General features: G+C 46.1%; 2 protein-coding genes and 1 long non-coding RNA gene across 3 annotated transcripts in view; 2 read left to right on the forward strand and 1 right to left on the reverse strand.

The window, feature by feature from the left end:
- The window catches only part of RASSF2 (Ras association domain family member 2), a 39,906-nt gene extending 38,710 nt beyond the window's left edge, over nt 1-1,196 (forward strand). The window contains exon 12 of the mRNA XM_087969875.1: nt 69-1,196. The gene's annotated coding sequence lies outside the window, so the exon portion shown is untranslated. The remainder of the gene's footprint in view (nt 1-68) is intronic.
- Nucleotides 1,197-1,634: 438 nt separating this feature from the next.
- Nucleotides 1,635-7,107, forward strand: LOC148130004 (uncharacterized). Its single transcript, XR_015750334.1, has 2 exons — nt 1,635-2,688; nt 6,122-7,107. It is a non-coding gene; the product is annotated as an uncharacterized LOC148130004 (long non-coding RNA).
- A 1,343-nt stretch (nt 7,108-8,450) lies between these two features.
- LOC113429389 (surfactant protein C-like) lies at nt 8,451-14,345 on the reverse strand. Its single transcript, XM_087969800.1, is given in 7 exon segments — nt 8,451-8,689; nt 9,729-9,872; nt 10,112-10,213; nt 10,508-10,645; nt 12,337-12,644; nt 12,647-12,767; nt 14,249-14,345. Coding segments are annotated over 6 exon segments (876 nt in total). The 5' UTR covers nt 14,312-14,345; the 3' UTR covers nt 8,451-8,689.
- Between the last annotated feature and the right edge of the window lie 2,725 nt (nt 14,346-17,070).

Genomic DNA, 17,070 nt, shown 5'->3' on the forward strand with positions numbered 1-17,070 from the left:
AGGGGTCTCCAACCTTGGCCCCTTGAAGGCTTGTGGACTTCAATTCCCAGAATTCCCCAGCCAGCCAGCATGGCTGGCTGGGGAATTCTGGGAATTGAAGTCCACAAGCCTTCAAGGGGCCAAGGTTGGAGACCCCTGGTTTAGACAATTTTGAGGGAATGATTCCGGCATACACCTTTCCCCGATCAGCCCAGTTCTTCTCAAACTTGGCAACTCTTAAGATACCTTGACTTTGACTCCCAGGAATGGCTGGCTGGGAAATGCGGGGAGTTTTGAAGTCCACCTCTCTTAAAGTGGCCACGTTGGAGGGGGGCGGAAATGGTTTAGAGTAGACCATTCCTCTGGAATGAATCTCACTGAAAGAAGTGACATGTTTTTAAGGACTGCAATGTGATTCAGGATAAATTTACCAGGAAGTTTACCCAATGGGTGTCTGTGAAGCGTGTGTGTGTGTGTGTGTGTGTGTGTGTGTGTGTTAAAAAAAAGGCACAACGGTGAGGGTTCAAAATGTTTTGGGAACTCCACCCTCCTGAAGCCCCACTGAAGCCACAAGTCCTTTACCCAGATGAAGGGTCCTGCATGTCTGCGTTTCTAACCAGATCACCTTCTAATATTTAATATAATATAAGTACACCGAAATTGCACTAGACTGTGGAAACTTTGGAAAGCTCCCAATCTTTTCTATCTTATTTCTCTTCTAAACTCGCCTCCTCGCGTCGCTGTATTCCTAAGTTTCACGAGATCGATTGTGAAATGGTCTGAAAACCCCCACCAGAGATAAATCTTGTGAAATTTAGCAGGAGAATGACGTTAGGAGTAAAGTGATGTAGATATATATATGCCAAATATCACACGCACAGGAAAGTTACAGCAATAATTTATACAGAAATGTGGTTTTTTTTTCTCCTTTTTTGGGTGGTGGGGGCGAGATTTAAGAACAAAGTAGCACAAACTAAATTGGGCATCTTTCAAGGAAACGGTTTGGAAGCGACTCCAAACATTCCTTCAGGGGTTGAGTAGCACAAAGCTAGTTGTAGCCCCAGTTGTGATCTGTATGCTCTGTTTACTCCAAGTGTATGCTCGTGTCCTTTGTTTCATTTAGCTTAAGTCTGGGAGATTAATGCACATTGGGCAATGGGGTGAACATGTTGTTGTTTTTTCTAATAAAATATGTGTTGTCTTAGAGAAGGAAGAAATGGTTGTGTCTCAAATTCTTAATAAAAGGACGGTTTGGCAGCAGAAAGCATCAAGAGTGGGGTTTTCCTGCATAGCTCAGAGGGTGCAACATTTAATGATTGTCCGTCCAGGGTGTGGACTTTCTTTTGCCAGTGTTTTCTTGGAGGCAGCTCACGGCTGTGGTGCAATGCATGTGAGAACGGCACTGTTCGAATTCTGCAGTTGCCAAGTGATCAAAAACATGAATGGAAGGCTGGGTCCTTTTTTGCCTGAAACGCTCCCGACTCTATTCTTGCTGGATATTCAGGCCTTGATGGAGAGGGTTGGGTGTGGAGCAGAGGTGGGTATTCAGCCGGTTCTGACAGGTTCTAGAGAACCAGTAGCAGAAATTTTGAGTAGTTTGGAGAACCGGCCAATCCCGCCTCCGACTGTCCTCGCCAACCCCATCTCTTCTCCGCCTCCCATCGAGTCCCAGCTGATCAGCTGGGTCTCCTTTGGTTGCCCTGCACAGGAGAACGGAGCTGGAAAGCAGGTTAGTGGGGTGGGGAGGGAAGGGGGATTTTGCAGTATCCTTCCCCTGCCACGCCCACCAAGCCACGCCCAACGGAACCAGTAGTAAAAAAAAAATGGAATCCCACCACTGGTTGAATGTGTGAACAGAGGTGGCGGGGTCTGCTTTGTCGAGTTTAATGAAAAGAAGGACTGGGGAATAACACGATAGCAATATTCCAGTATTTGAGGGGCTGCCCCAAAGAAGAGGGAGTCAAGCTATTCTGCAAAGCCCCCGAGGGCAGGACAGGAAGCAACGGGTGGAAACTACTCAAGGAGAGAAGCAACCTAGAACCTGACATTTCCTGACAGGGAGAACAAATAAACAGTGGAACCACTTGCCTTCAGATGTTGTGAATGCTCCAACACTGGAAGTTTTAAAGAAGAGATTGGATAACCATTTGTCTGAAGTGGTGTAGGGTTTCCTGCCTAGGCAGGGGGTTGGACTAGAAGACCTCCAAGGTCCCTTCCAACTCTGTTATTCTGTGATCTGGTTACTCTGTTACTCTGTTATTCGATTACAAGAGTTGGCAGGGGGGAAACTATGAAACAACACAACTTTAAAATCAGAGCTGTTGTTCACTGAATCCCATCTCCAAGTCCTTTATCTGAAAGAAATGAAAGCAAAGCCTAATAGCTTGTAGTGATTGCAGTTCCCACTTTTTATGCAAGTCACAAAGGGCTGATAGCTCCCCCACCCCTCACAAAGGGTCCACCTCCATTGAATTGTGGGCTGTTTTGCAAAGTCCTGTGACCTCTATTGAAATTGGGGCTACCCAGGCCGGCTATTCAAAGGAGCTCAGCCTGCTTTAGCAAACAGTCCGATGGCGAAGCTTGGATTTTGCACAGATGTCCCGATAGGTTCTTAGACTGCATGGTCTCCCATAACCTCCAGAGACGAATCATTTTCCTTTCCTGAGGTTCCACATCCACAGATGGTTAATCCAGGCAGACCGTAAGTGAGTAAGTGATGGGCAGTTCAGCTGGTGTGTTTTCTAGCTTTCTTTGCGGTGTCATTATAATATTTTTTTCACCCTCCTTCCATAATCTTTGCCCTTAACTCCTGCATCCTTTTCTGCTTTAAGATGAGCCCATTTCTCAGAAAATTGGCTCTTTCTCTCCACTTTCCACTCCTGCGAGATGCATAATATTGCTTCAGTTTTCTTCATGCTCCATGTATTGGCAACTGATCCTGTGAAACTTCTTTCACAAGTAGACTTCCTCCAGATTTTTCTCTTTGCAGGATAGGCTGTGCCCAGAAACAAAATCTCTTGGGGGGGTTAAAGGGAAACTCACCAGGAAAAACAGGAGACAATCCATAAAGCTGCTTTAACAGACCAAATTAACACTTCTTGTTCATCCCTGGCCCATCACAAAGACTCCGCCTGGCCTCCTTTTCTTGTCTGCTGCAAACCAGCCCCCCATGGAAGTGTCAGTGGAGGGACAGCCTGCTCCTATTGGACAGGGCACTCTCTAGAGCCCGCCCACTGGTTTTCAGGACCACTCATCCTTTAGCTCTCCTTTTGTGCCTAAAAACTGGCCCAAACTTCTGGGGCACCCCAGGGCTCAGGAGATGCCCCTTGAAGGTTCCTGTTTCTCTGTCACCTTCTAAGCCAGAGGTGCCCAAACTTGGCAACTCTTAAGACTTGTGGACTTCAACTCCCAGAATTCCACAGCCAGCTTTGCTCAATTTATTTATTTTTATTTATTGAGTGTATGTCAAATAAATATGACTTCTAGTGGTTCAAATGTTCATGTCCAGCCCACCCATATCCAAGGACAGGATGGTCTATGTTGAAAAAAAACCAGACACTGTGCCGGTGTAAGCTCTTGATCAGAAGTCTCCAAACTTGGCAACTCTTGAGACCTGTGGACTTCAACTCCAGCATAGCTGGCTGGAGAATTCTGGAAGTTGAAGCCCACCAGTCTTTTTGTTTGTTTGTTTGTTTAAAATAATCTTTATTAAACAAACTCTACAATGAAAAACATATTTAGATTCATTGCAGCGCATTTGTAGTAGCATTCACTCACTTTGACATATTCTTAAGTATATAGAATATTACTAAATATTATTACAATTATTTTACATTCGATTTATATCATATTTGCATACATTTACATAATTATTTACGTATCTATGCATAATTATACATAGTTATGCTTATTCATGCCATATTATTTCATCTCATATTATTTCACCTTTCATTCATCTCTCATTTTGTGTCTACCTTGCAACCAATTATACCATAAATTCCAGATTTCCATGGTACCCTCTCTTCTCCCTCCTTCATTTCCATTGAAAGCCTATCCACTTCTGCACATTCTAAAACCTTTTTTATTGTCATAATATCGGAGGGAAATTCTGGGCAAAGGCTATTCTTGCTGCACTTATTATATGGAATATAATATATTGGAATTTCTTACACCTTTTGAAGTCCACAAGTCTTAACGTTGCCAAGGTTGGGGGCCTCTGTTCTAAGCGTTCAGGGGCTGCTTGGAATAAGGATTCAATCTATTTTATTTCCGCTGATTTTAATCGAGATGAAAAAAAACGAGGCGAGAAGAACAGCTCTCCTTCCTCTCCCTCAATTAGGAGGACACTCAACAACTTGGCTCCAGGCTTCTTGTAATTTTGCTGTGGGCACTGCAGCAAGATTTTGCATCCCAAACTCAAACTTTTTCCTGGCTCTCGATAGCAGCTGCTGCAAATGGCCTTTGCTCCTGGCACTCGGACGAGGCCTAAAGCAGTCACGTGAGGGGCAAGGACACCAGGGGATGTGCTGAGGTGTGTGTGTGTGTGTGTGTGTGCGTGTAGGGATGGATGAGTGCACACCATTCTCCATCCCTTTTGTGTTCCCAGTTCCCAGAAGTTTCGGCTCTGCAGTGTCCTGAGTCCTGAATTGTGCTTAGCAAGACCATTCCTTCGGGAAAAAGCCCAGCTGGGCAGTTCTGGATTGGCCAACTGGCCGCCTGTTTGCTTTCGGAATCAAAATGGGTGTTTTATTTGGCCAACGAGCAGCAACACTTGACAAAATTACAGCTCTCGAGTGAAATCAAAGAGATGAGATAAAATAATTGCATAACAAAGATAAAATAACAAATAAAAATGCAACCTCCACTACTAGGGTGATATATATCAACTACCTTTGTGAGCGCATGTTTCCCCATGTTATAATCAGTGAAGTAAAAATAGACTTCTAGATGGTGCGGCCTCGTTTGTAGGTTTCTTACTTAACAATTTGGCCCTTTGGCAGAAAGATGATCAGCTTCAGACCCTCGTGGTGCTTCTTAGTTTATTGCTCTCCCCATCCCTGCCGCTTCCCCAGTTCCTCTGTCTGCCAGGGCTGCCCGCCGACTGCAAACCAGAGATGGTATCCAGCAGGTTCTGACCAGTTCTGGAGAACCGGTAGCGGAAATGTGGAGTAGTTTGGAGAACTGGCCAATAGGATGTCTGACTGGCCCCGCCGCCCTCTATTCTCTGCCTCCCATTGAGTCCCAGCTGATTGGCTGGGTCTCCTTTGGTTGCCCTGCCCAGGAGAACGGAGCTGGAAAGCAGGTCGGTAGGATGGGGAGGGAATGGAGATTTTGCAATATCCTTCCCCTGTCACGCCCACCAAACCACGCCCACCAAGCCACGCCCACAGAACCGGTAGTAAAATCTTTTGAATCCCATCACTGCTGCAAATATCTTTTCTTCTCCCTTTGCCGACACCAAGTTCCTTTGCTCATGTGAGTGGGGCTGAGTTCACACATGTGTGCACATACAACGGCCCGTCACTCCTGCAGTCCGGTGGCGAATAGGCTGCGGCCCACAGGTTGGGGACCCCCAGATTAGACCACAGACCCCATTTTTAGCCCACAACTCCAGAGAGGGCACTATTGATGCAAAAGAGGTAAACTCCTGCAGGTGCCCAGAGGACATTCAGATGGCATAATTCAGAGGTCCGGAAGAGTCAAAGAGCACAGAATTTCCAGAAGCTTCCAGGCGGTTCCGCCACCCCAGTGCCAGCCGAGAAGCCACGTCGATCCCTTGCAGGGGTGCTGCTGGGGGTTCGGGAGAGCCCCCGAGCTAAGATTCTGCGCATTTTGGAGAACCCCCAAATCCCACCCCTCCCTGCCCCTCCTGGGAGTCCCCACGCCCGTTTTGGATGCCAGGAAGTGCAAGGCGCGCACGGAGGGCAAAAAAACGGGCCTCCCGGAAGTTCGGGAATGTCGGAAATGGGCCTGTTTGCGGCTTCCAGAGAGCCTCGGGAGCCCGGGGAAGGCAAAAACGCCCCCCTCCCCACCACGGTGCAGGAGACTGACTAGGCCACACCCACCCAGCAACCGGGCAGAGAACCTGTTGCTAAATTTTTGGAAGCCCTCCCCTGATCTCTCGGTCTTTCTGTTCCAGGAGGAGAAGCACCACCATGAGGTACGGCTGGATTACCTGCTGCTGCATCGTGTTGCTGCTGCTCGTCCTTTTCAGCGGCGCTGCTTCTTCCCGCAGGGCAGGTAGAAGAGGAGGCGCAAGCAAAGGAGATGCCAACTCAACGCCGAAGAGCAGCAGCAGCAAACAGAGTCAAAGCGGAGGTGGCCACGGGGCGAAAATGGCCGGGCTGGCCGCAGTGGGCGCAGCGATGGGATACAGCTTGAATTCTCTCGGCAAGCCCCACTCTGGCCACAGAGGGCACGGCTCCCCTTGGGGGGCGAGAGAGAAGGGCCTCAATTCCTCGGCGGTGATGGTGAAAGGCCAAGTCCACAGCCGGGCCTTGAAGGGGCCCGGCCTCCCGGCCTTCTGCCTGCTAGTGTGTGGCCTCACCACATCCCTCTTCCAGAGCTAAGAATGGGCTGTGGGGGGCATCCCGGCCTGGCCAAGGGTTGCGTATCTTGCCCTTTTTTTTTTTTTTGCAGTGGTGAAGAGTTCGCCTCCTTGTGCCTTTTTGAGTGTTGACACGGGGTGCTGGAGTGGAAAGGCCGACGGCTTTACAGCACCCCGAATATAACTGTCTGAGTGCAGTTCAAGCCAGAGTGGGTGACCAATAAATATTCATTTTTCTTGCCTCAAGTGTAAAGTTGAATGTAAGATCCCATCTCACTACAAACAGCAGCTTTGCGGGCAGCGATTCAATCGGTGTAACAACAGTTCGGTGATATACAGAAGTATTTGTATAGTATAGTACTTTTGATATGGCAGTAATATTAATAGAATGGATTTTTAAACTATTCTCTGACTTCGACCTCAACCAGTTTTTTTTTACAGATGGCCTGCAAAATGTTAGGTGGCAAGGAAAATATTAGCCAATATTTGTATCTGGCAGTATATTTTGTTTAGCTATTTTGAAAGGCATAAATAGCTTGGTGTGAGAAAAAACCCCACAAAAGTTCTGTTTGCTCTGGTTCTGCAGTTATTGTGGAAGAACATGCTTCCTGTATATATAAACGGTCCTCTTCCCTGGCCCAGGAGTGGTATTCAGCAGGTTCTGACCAGTTCTGGAGAACCGGTAGCGGAAATTTTGAGTAGTTGGGAGAACCGGCAAACACCACCTCTGACTGGCCCCGCCAACCCCATCTCTTCTCTGCCTCCCACTGAGTCCCAGCTGATCGGCTGGGTCTCCTTTGGTTGCCCTGCCCAGGAGAACGGAGCTGGAAAGCAGGTTAGTGGGGTGTGGAGGGAACGGGATTTTGCAGTAACCTCCCCCTGCGACGCCCACAAAGCCACACCGAAAAAGCCACACCACGTCCACCAAGCCATGGCCACAGAACCGGTAGTAAAATGATTTGAATCTCACCACTGCCATGGCCAATCCAAATTCAGCCTTTAATTGGCGCATGTTATCTAAGCTTTTATTCCTAGAGGTGGAGGACAAAATCCCTCAATGGACACACACAACAGTGTGTTAAATTCACAACAGCGAATTTAAAGCAATTTAAAGCATGTTGTGAATGCAAGGAGTACATTGACAAACTACTATATAGTATCTGTGTTGTAAGAGTTTCAACTTTTGTGGGGAGTACAGAAATCCGAGAGAGTTCGCGGGCAAATGATCTGTACAAGGCTGCCCTCTAAAGGCAGAACGAGGTAGAAGCCCACAAATGCACATTCAAGGGCAGGTTGATGTTTTTGTGGCCAACTATGGACTATTGTGGAAACGATTTTCACAGTGAGTTCAGAGGAATTATCTGTTTCCTTAACCAAAAGTTTCTTAGATGGTTCCAGAACTGCATATATATCCATAAGATAAAGTCCTAGTTTTCAGCCATTTTGGACTTGGGTAACATGGTTAACCACAAATGGGGATTAAAAGACACTTTGAGCTAACCACAGATCTGAACCGATATTACCTTTTGACTTCCATGCTTCCATAAGATTGTCCTCATTTCAATGCCACACTTTTGGTGGAGTAAGGAAAGCTTAAGGGAGACTGTTATTAAACTTTATTTACTTATTTAAAGTCTGTGTGTGTGTGTGTGTGTGTGTAGCATTAGCAATAGCACTTAGACTTATATATCGCTTCATAGTGCTTTACTGCCCTCTCTAAGCAGTTTACAGAGTCAGCCTCTTGCTCCCAAACAATCTGAGACCACATTTTACTGGCCTGGGAAGGATGGAAGACTGAATCAACCTTGAGCCTGGTGGGAATCGAACTGTCAAATTGCAGTCAGCCGGCAGTCAGCAGAAGAAGCCTGCAGTGCTGCATTCTAACCACTGTGCCACCACGACTCGTGTGTGTGTTTTTGTGTGTGTCTGTGTGTGTGTGTGTGTTTAGAAATACAGACTCATTTTGTGTCAAATTGTTTTATTAGAATTTTGTACTAAGTTGCATAAGGCATTACATATTTTGATTAGTAATTATTTAGTATTCCAAGTCATAGGCACAAGCTACATATAATCTGTTAGGTTTTGTCACCCATTATCTCCAAGGGGGTCGGGAACAGAGTCGTAATAAATGTAGGGACAGCAGGCGTCACCACAGTATAGTTTCTGAGGAAAGAATTTCAACATTTGTAGGCTTCATTTGTAGGCTGACACTGTGATGTCCACTAGCTTCCTCCTACCATGGACACTGTGATGTCCACTAGCTTCCTCCTACCACGCTCACCATGGATGCCCATCAATCCAGGTTTCTACCTGGAAGGAGAAAGAGGAGGAAAAGGAAGAAAACATTACCATACGTGGTGGCCAGGAATCATCTAGACTGGGGGTCCACAAACTTGGTAACTTTAAGACTTCTGGACTTCAACTCCCAGAATTCCTCAGCCAGCTGTCTAGTCTAGTGAAAAGAAGGACTAGGGGAGACATGATAGGAGTGTTCCAATATTTGAGGGGCTGCCCCAAAGAAGAGGGAGTCAAGCTATCCTCCAAAGCACCAGAAGGCAGGAGAAGAAGCAACGGGTGGAAACTAATCAAGGAGGGAAGCAACCTAGAACTAAGGAGAAACTTCCTTACAATTAGAACAATGAATCAGTGGAACAATTTGCCTCCAGAAGTTGTGGATGCTCCAACATAGAGAAGTTTTTAAGAAGATGTTGGACAGCCATTTGTCTGAAGTGATGTAGGGCTTCCTGCTTAGGCAGGGGGTTGGACTAGAAGACCTCTAAGGTCCCTTCCAACTCTGTATTCTATTCTAACTCCACTGTGGACCCAGGAATTAGGGCTGGCATCTGCTAGATGTGTTGGATAAAGTTCAGCAAGTAGTGATATGATTTGAGTGCCTCTGAACCAGTGGTGGGATTCAGCCGGTTCGTACCGGTTCAAAAGAACCGGTTGTTAACCTTCTGAGGAGTTTGGTGAGCTGGTTGTTGAAGAAATCATTAGAGCGGAGAACCGGTTGTTAAATTATTTGAATCCCACCACTGCTCTGAACTACGGGAATTCCTGTCCAGCATACCTGACAAGCAGCAGGATAAGTATGTGTGTGTGTGTGTGTGAGCCTGTAGCTACAGACAAGTGTTCCTGCTTGACCTTGGATCTTCTGAGATTTTAATTATATCTGGATCCAACGCCCTTGCCTGCTACTCACCTAAGTGTAGAAGATGGGAATGTGTTCGCACAGGATGTTAATGGTGGTTCCCAGGCTCGAACGATCCACCTGGGATGTGAGGAATTCTTCTTCTTGCTCCTTCTCTTTCCCCTTTGGCATGAGATGCGCGACCGACAACTTGGCCTACAAGAGATGACAACATAGCTGGACCCACCCTTTCCTTTTGTTGAAAAGGAGAAAAGCTAAGTAGGTAGGACCCCACCACAGCTCCCTGGTCAGGGTTCTGTGGGACAATCATTACCTTTTTCCACACTGCAAACTAACTGAGTTCCTCTCCATTAATGCTGATGTTTGCTGTGTTATCGCGGAGCCTTTTCTTCACCTGTGGGTCCCATCCTTACCTGTCAAGGTCCCATCCTTACCTGGAATTCCTTGAGGAGGGTGTCTAGTCCTTGGATGTTTTCCTTATCCATCCTGGCAAGGTAACAAGCTTCTTGATGTTCAGGCTTGTAGCCAATCAGCAGCTGTGAACAAGGCATTGAGATTCATTGACTCTCAGTTTACTCCTTGCAGTACCTTTCTGTAGCACATACACTGATTGTAAATGTTCAGCATCAAATTTGCCCAAACATTACGTGGCCCTTGGTAAAACATGGTTTATGTGCTATCTTTTTAGCATCTAATACTGCAATGCTGGTCTTTGTGAGAGCTGCAGTGGGTTTGCTATTAAAAGGTTCTAACATTCCTCAGTTGGGTTGACTGTTCCTCCATCCAGGTAATACCTGGGTTTCTGTCTTTCTTTCCCAGCTGCCACTCACCTTGGCAAAATCATAAATGATTGTGGCTGGGTTGTGGATCCCGTCATCTACGTAGTAAGTGGCTACTTCTTCCTTATCCATGGAGAACTTCAGCTGGGAATCTTTTCCATCCAACTCGCCAACGGTCATGTGCAGAAGCTGCGCGGAGTAGAAAGAGATACCTTTCGGCTTGCTTGTCCCAACAATTACTAGAGCGTTAAATCAGGTGGGAGGTGATTCGAGACCTGACAGGAGAGAGGAGCCAACCCTTGTGGTGCATGATTTCCTCTTGGCAGTGTTTTGACCCAACTCCCTGAACACGACAAACCCTCGGTAGTTAAATCAACGATTCCCTTATTAGGAGAGCTGGCAGCCCTGGCAAGATTTTTCTCTCTCTCAGAAGGTTAACAAGTCCATCCAGAAGGCAGATGAATAGTTGTCTGCCACATCTATTCAACTCTGTCCCCTGCCTTTTATCCCCAGAGCTAGGGAGGGGCTTTGTTAGCAGCGGTGGCTCTTCCGTCCCAAGGACCGGCCCATAGATTTCCACTGCTCTCCTCTCCTCTGCCTTCTGCACATCCGTGTGTCAGGCACTGGATCCAGCTGTTCCTCCTCTTCCTCATCAGCCACCTCCAGACCTGTTGACTCTCCATCTGAGGGCTGATGGACAGCCCAGGCTCCACCTCCCTCCTTCCCTCCCTCCCTCCCTCCCTCCCTCCCTCTTTCTCTCTATCTCTCTCTCTCTCTCTCTGCCAGCTCCATTCCCTCTTTCCCCTTGGAGCTCTCAGGTTGCTCTGATGCTGACCCTGACTCCCACAACGCCTCCTCCTCCTCCTCTGATTTGGATGTTGGAGGGGCCGGCGGCCGACAGGCCACAACAGGCAACCTCTCTAATGGGAGAGCAACTGTAGCTTATTGTCTGGGAAGATTGGAAAGTTAGAGGGGTTTGCTATTGTTAATTGTTGTGGTTGTTATATTATTTCAGGTTTTTTTTAAGGAACAAACCGGATGGAGAGCAATTTGTACATGTATCTGAACTGTGATAATAGGAGAATCTAAGGGTGTGCTGGTAAATGCTGAAGAACCAGCTGTGTTGTTGTCTCTGCACTGCTTGCTGTAGAGAGTTGGATTTGGCTCAGCTTTGCTTTTATTTTTATTGTGGTTTTTTCATGTTTTACAAACCTTATTCTCATCTTTAACGATACTGTGACATCATTATTACACATGCAAATCTCCATACATTCATATACATTTATCTATGATTTTCTTGTCTCTATTATTCTTATTTCTACTATTCAGCCATTGGTACCAATTGTCCCAAACCGCATAATACTCTGACTCTTCCTTATGATTTAGCTCTAGTGTGAGTTCATCCATTTCAGCACAATCTAAAATCTTTTGAATTACTAATTCCTCCGGTGGCATTCTATCTCGCTTCCAACATTGTGCGAATGCAATCCTCGCGGCTGTCGTTATGTGTAGTATCACATATTTAATCTTTTTTTTACTATATTTCCTCTTTATTATTCCTAAAAGGAACAGTTCAGGTTTTGAACTCTATCTGGTCTTCCATTATTTTTTGTAACCAACTCCGTATTTTTGGTCCAATATTTTTGGGGTTCTGGGCATTGCCACCACATATGGAAGGCGGTACCTTGATCAGCTTTGCTTTTTTAAACAGCTCACAAAATCCCTGAGAATGTAGCCACCCGCTCTCTTGAGGCAGCCCCAGAACACACCTGGGTGCTTCCTGCTGCAGCTTCCCTCGTCTCTCCTGCCAGCCCAGCCCCAGGGAAGAAAAGCCCCTCCCCAGCCCAGTCCCCCTTGGGGTCCAGAGCTCCCCTACTTACAGCCTCTGTATGCGCCTGGGTGATGTAGAGTCCCATCAGCAGAGCCCCCACGACAACCAGCACCACAAGACCTACAATCACCAAGACGATCAGGAACCTCTTGATGTTTATGGGGCACCCGATCATTTTGGGCAGCTGGCACAGCTGGCGGCAGCAGTCGCAGCTCGGGGGGCAGCAGCTGTTGGGGCAGCAGCATTTGGGGCAGGAGTCACAGCTGGGGCAGGAGCCACAACCACAGCAGGGGCAGCAGCAACCTGGGCAGGAGCCGCATCCCGGACAGGAGCCGCATCCCGGACAGGAGCCGCATCCGGACAGGAGCCGCATCCCGGACAGGAGCCGCATCCCGGACAGGAGCCGCATCCCGGACAGGAGCCGCAGCAAGGGCAGAGATCACAGCAGCCTCCCAACTCTGGATCCAGGGCATGGTAGGCCTGTGGAGATAGATAAAAGAGGAGAGAGAGAGAGACAGAGAGACAGAGAGACAGAGAGAGAAGGAAGGACGGGAGGAAGGAGGAAGGAAGGAAGGAAGGAAGGAAGGAAGGAAGGAAGGAAGGAAGGAAGGAAGGAAGGAAGGAAGGAAGGAAGGAAGGAGGAAGTTAGGAAAGGAGAAAGAGGAGGAAGGAAGGAAGGAAGGAAGGAAGGAAGGAAGGAAGGAAGGAAGGAAGGAAGGAAGGAAGGAAGGAAGGAAGGAAGAGACAGAGAGACAGATATTATGGGAGATCCATGGGAGGGAAAAGATTGAAAAAACACTGAAATATCAAACCAGATGTTTCACTGTGGGTCGCCCCCCCAAACTCTAGCCCAAGTCTTGGCATTAAGAGCTCATTTCAATAGGGTCAGCATGGAGACCATCCAAACCATTCAAGGGGGCCAGTGCTGGGATGGAGAGAACCTCTCAGTGGACGCTGCTCCATTGTTGAGACCCCCCCCTTTCTAATGGCAACTCTAAAAGACCATAGAATATTTTATGAGTCTTAAAGTGGCCAAGGTTGGAGATCCCTGCTTTGCACTACCGAGGGCTTATTCAGCAAGTTGGAAAAGCAGGTAACAGGTGGGAAAATGCCGCCTCTCTAAAGCACCTACTTGAAACTGAGATAAAAGAGGCAACATCCCTCACAACCTTTTATCTTTTCTTTTAGGTATACTGAGAGTATTTACACCAAGACAAATTCCTTGTGTGTCCAATCACACTTGGCCAATAAAAGAATTCTATTCTATCCTATTCTATTCTATTCTATTCTATTCTATTCTATTCTATTCTATTCTATTCTATTCCATTCCATTCTATTCTATTCTATTCTATTCCATTCCATTCCATTCCATTCTATTCTATTCCATTCCATTCTTCGTTCCAATATTCTATTCTATTCTATTCTATTCTATTCTATTCTATTCTATTCTATTCTATTCTATTCTATTCTATTCTATTCTATTCTGCTCTGCTCTGCTCTGCTCTGCTCTGCTCTGCTCTGCTCTACTCTACTCTACTCTACTCTACTCTACTCTACTCTACTCTACTCTATTCCATTCCATTCCATTCTATTCTAAAAACCACTGCAGCTCATCCCCATATTTGCTTGGTCTGAAGATTTCTAAAACTCTGATATCTATTTCCAAGGTGTAACTCAAGGAATTCAGGGTCAATTCTCACCTCGGGCGTAGGAATTGGTAACAGTGAGCCCTCATCAAGAAATCCTGAATAACATTTCCAGCATCTAGAGACAGGCAAGTTTTTAATGGGGCTTTTCAAAGGTAGAGAGTTGAGTCTCTCTTCATACCAACAAAACCTGTTTAGATCCCAGGGGTTCAGATAATTCAGGCACTTATTTAAATTTAAATCTAAGCCTCAGCAATTTGGAAAAAAGAAAGCCCAAAGGGGAAGGAAGCGTAGATATGTAGCAAAGGGACTCACAGATGATGGTGCTTTGAGTAAGGCCTCCTTGGTGACAATTTCTGTCTTCTCCGCCATTTCCATCCCTGGGCTCTCGCCTCAACATGAGGTCTCTCCCTCGCCAGTTACTGAAGTGGGAAGAGTCGAAGTTTTATATACACACACACACACAGGAATACTACTGTAAAAGAGAGGGGAGTGGTTCCCCTCCCTCCCCATTTCTCTGGCTACGAGACAGACCTTCTCTTCATTGGTTGGACTTGAGACCTGGATTCTCCGCTGTTCCGTCCTTCTCAGCCAAGTTTCTGAGACAGGGCCAACTTCTTGTGAAACACGCATGGCGTCTTTCAAAAGACTCTTCATGGAGTTGAGTGGACACTTGTCCCCAGCTGGATGGTCCTTGGGTAGCCCGAAAAGTGGCAAACATTAGGCCTTGGGAGCCAAATGAAAGCCTCGTGAGGGGTGGTCCCATCCTTATGGTAAATGTACACCCTCGTGGTAAGGAATGGCCTCTCTCTCCCATCTCCTCAGCTCACCTGGTTTTGGTGCAGACAATATTATTTGGGGGATGGATTATAGTGGGGTCTGCATGGTGGGCAGGTTTGAAGCAAGCAGATAGCAGAATTAATAGGGTTGGAAGGGAGCTTGGAGGTCATCTAGTCCAGGGGCCGCCAACTTTTGGGACCTCAGGGAAAGTCATCATTTTAAATCCCGCAGACCAGAGACCCTGGGAAAATCCCCCCAAAAAAGGTCTGCAGGAAAATCCCCCACCCCGTTTTCCTACCGATCAATCGTTCTTTATTTGGGATTGCAGGATACCGTCTCCAGCTCCGTTCTCAGGGGAGAGAGAGACTTTTGGCTTCATGCAAGGAAAGCAGCAGAAGCAGCAGAAGTCTTTCTTTCTCTCCCCCAAACTCTGCCAGAAACGAGTCTTTGCCAGTACAGCCTCTTTGAGCAGGAGGCCTTGCAGGGCCCCAAAGACTCATGTCTGGTGGAGTTTGGGGGAGAGAAAGAAAGACTTTGGCTGCTTTCCTTGCATGCAGCCAAAAGCAGAAGAAGAAAGAAGCAGAAAGAAGCAGCCCAGTGGCCAGGCCAGGCATGTGGGGCGAGTGGGGCAAGTTCCCCCTTTCCACCCTTTCCACCCTCCCCTCACTTCCTCGTGTTGTTCGCAATGCAAGCGACGCAAGCCTTGTGTTCCCGCGGGCCATGTGGGCGGCTCAGCCTTGTGTTCCCGTGCAGCCTGGATTAATTGCTTTGGAGGGGGACATTTCTCTGCGGACCACCCAAATTTTCTCATGGACCACCAGTGGTCCTCGGCCCACTGGTTGGCGACCACTGCTCTAGTCCAACCCCCTGCACCCAGAAGTTTTGGAGGCAAGCGGTTCCACTGGTCGATTGTTCTCACTTCTAGGAAATTTCTCCATCTGTCACTTTTTTTGTCCTGCCTTCTGGTGCTTTGGAGAATAAGTTGATCACCTCTTCTCTGTGACAGTTCTTCCGATATCGGAAGACTGCTATCATGTCCCCTTTAGCCCTTCTCTTTTTTTTAAGGACTAGACATACCCATTTCAGCCTCCAGTAACCATGTTTATTGTTCTCTGCACTTTTTTTAGAGCCTATATTATACCCTATACTAGTATACTACGTATAAGTATATTAGGTCCATGGTATTTTGCTGATCCACTAATTTAGTTCCTTTGTCCAAAAAAGGCAATAAAGTTTGCCTGGCATGATCTGTTTTTAACAAACCCAGCCTGGCTTCCAGTAATCCCCTTGTTTGTTTCTAGGTGCTCACAAATCCTCCCCTTGATACACCTTTTCCAGGATTTTTCCTGGAAGGCTACTACCACCTTGGCATTTTAACACCAACAACCCCAGTGTTCCCCGATACTGAATTCTCACATACATCTTTTTTTTTTTTTTTTGTAAATTTTATTTGAGTTTTCACAAAAAGAAATACAAATAAAACATCTTTTTTGAAAGCAGCATAATCCCGGGTTATATTTCTTCGTACAGACACAAATTCAAGTTCATGCTCATTTTTATATTCTATTCCATATCTTATTACTATTTTACATTTTCTACATAGCTTCTCCCCTCTTTTAATTTTCTCAATTTTATTTTATTTATTTCATCTCAATTCAAATCATTATATTTATATTTTTTGTCTGTCCTGTTTCAATTGTCTATCATCTTTTCTCATTATACTAAATTTCTCCTGTAGTTACTGATTGGAGTATGACGCCTTTATATCTTTCCCCTAAAATTATAACACTCACTATAATACATAACTTCCATTCGGATTCTGCTTGGTACATTCTTAAACTACACACAGTATTCTTAAAGAAAGAAAAAAAAGAAAAAGTTGTAAATGTATATAATTAAAACAACATTCCATTCCAATTCAATTCTATCATTAATATTAATATTCATTAAAGTCTTAACATTTTTCACGTTACTTTTCAATTAAATATCATATTTCTATGGCAACCCTCTTCACTTATATTTTATAAAACATTGAGTGAATTCTCACATACATCTTGAATAATTCAGCAGCCTCAGTCAAATGTAAAAATCCCCAAATAGTCTTTTTGCTGTCACCAAAGTTCCACCTTGTCTGTGTGTTTTTTAAAAATATTTTGCCTTGCAGCATGTTTTTTGATAACTCAACTATTTGGAGTCTTTTTCCTCCTTCAAACCTTCTCTCGGTGTCCTTGAAGCTCTCCTTGAAGTTGCCCAAGATGGACCTGGTCTTGCCGTGGAGAGCCAGGAGCTGAAGGTGTCCTTTCCACCCTACACTTCAATCACAAGGGTTTGAGTTGAAGTATTTCCTTCCCCAAAGC

This window comes from Notechis scutatus, chromosome 7 (assembly GCF_049901735.1).
Source record: "Notechis scutatus isolate UNSWTSFEM ecotype Mainland chromosome 7, rNotScu1.2, whole genome shotgun sequence".
Lineage (NCBI taxonomy): Eukaryota > Metazoa > Chordata > Lepidosauria > Squamata > Elapidae > Notechis > Notechis scutatus.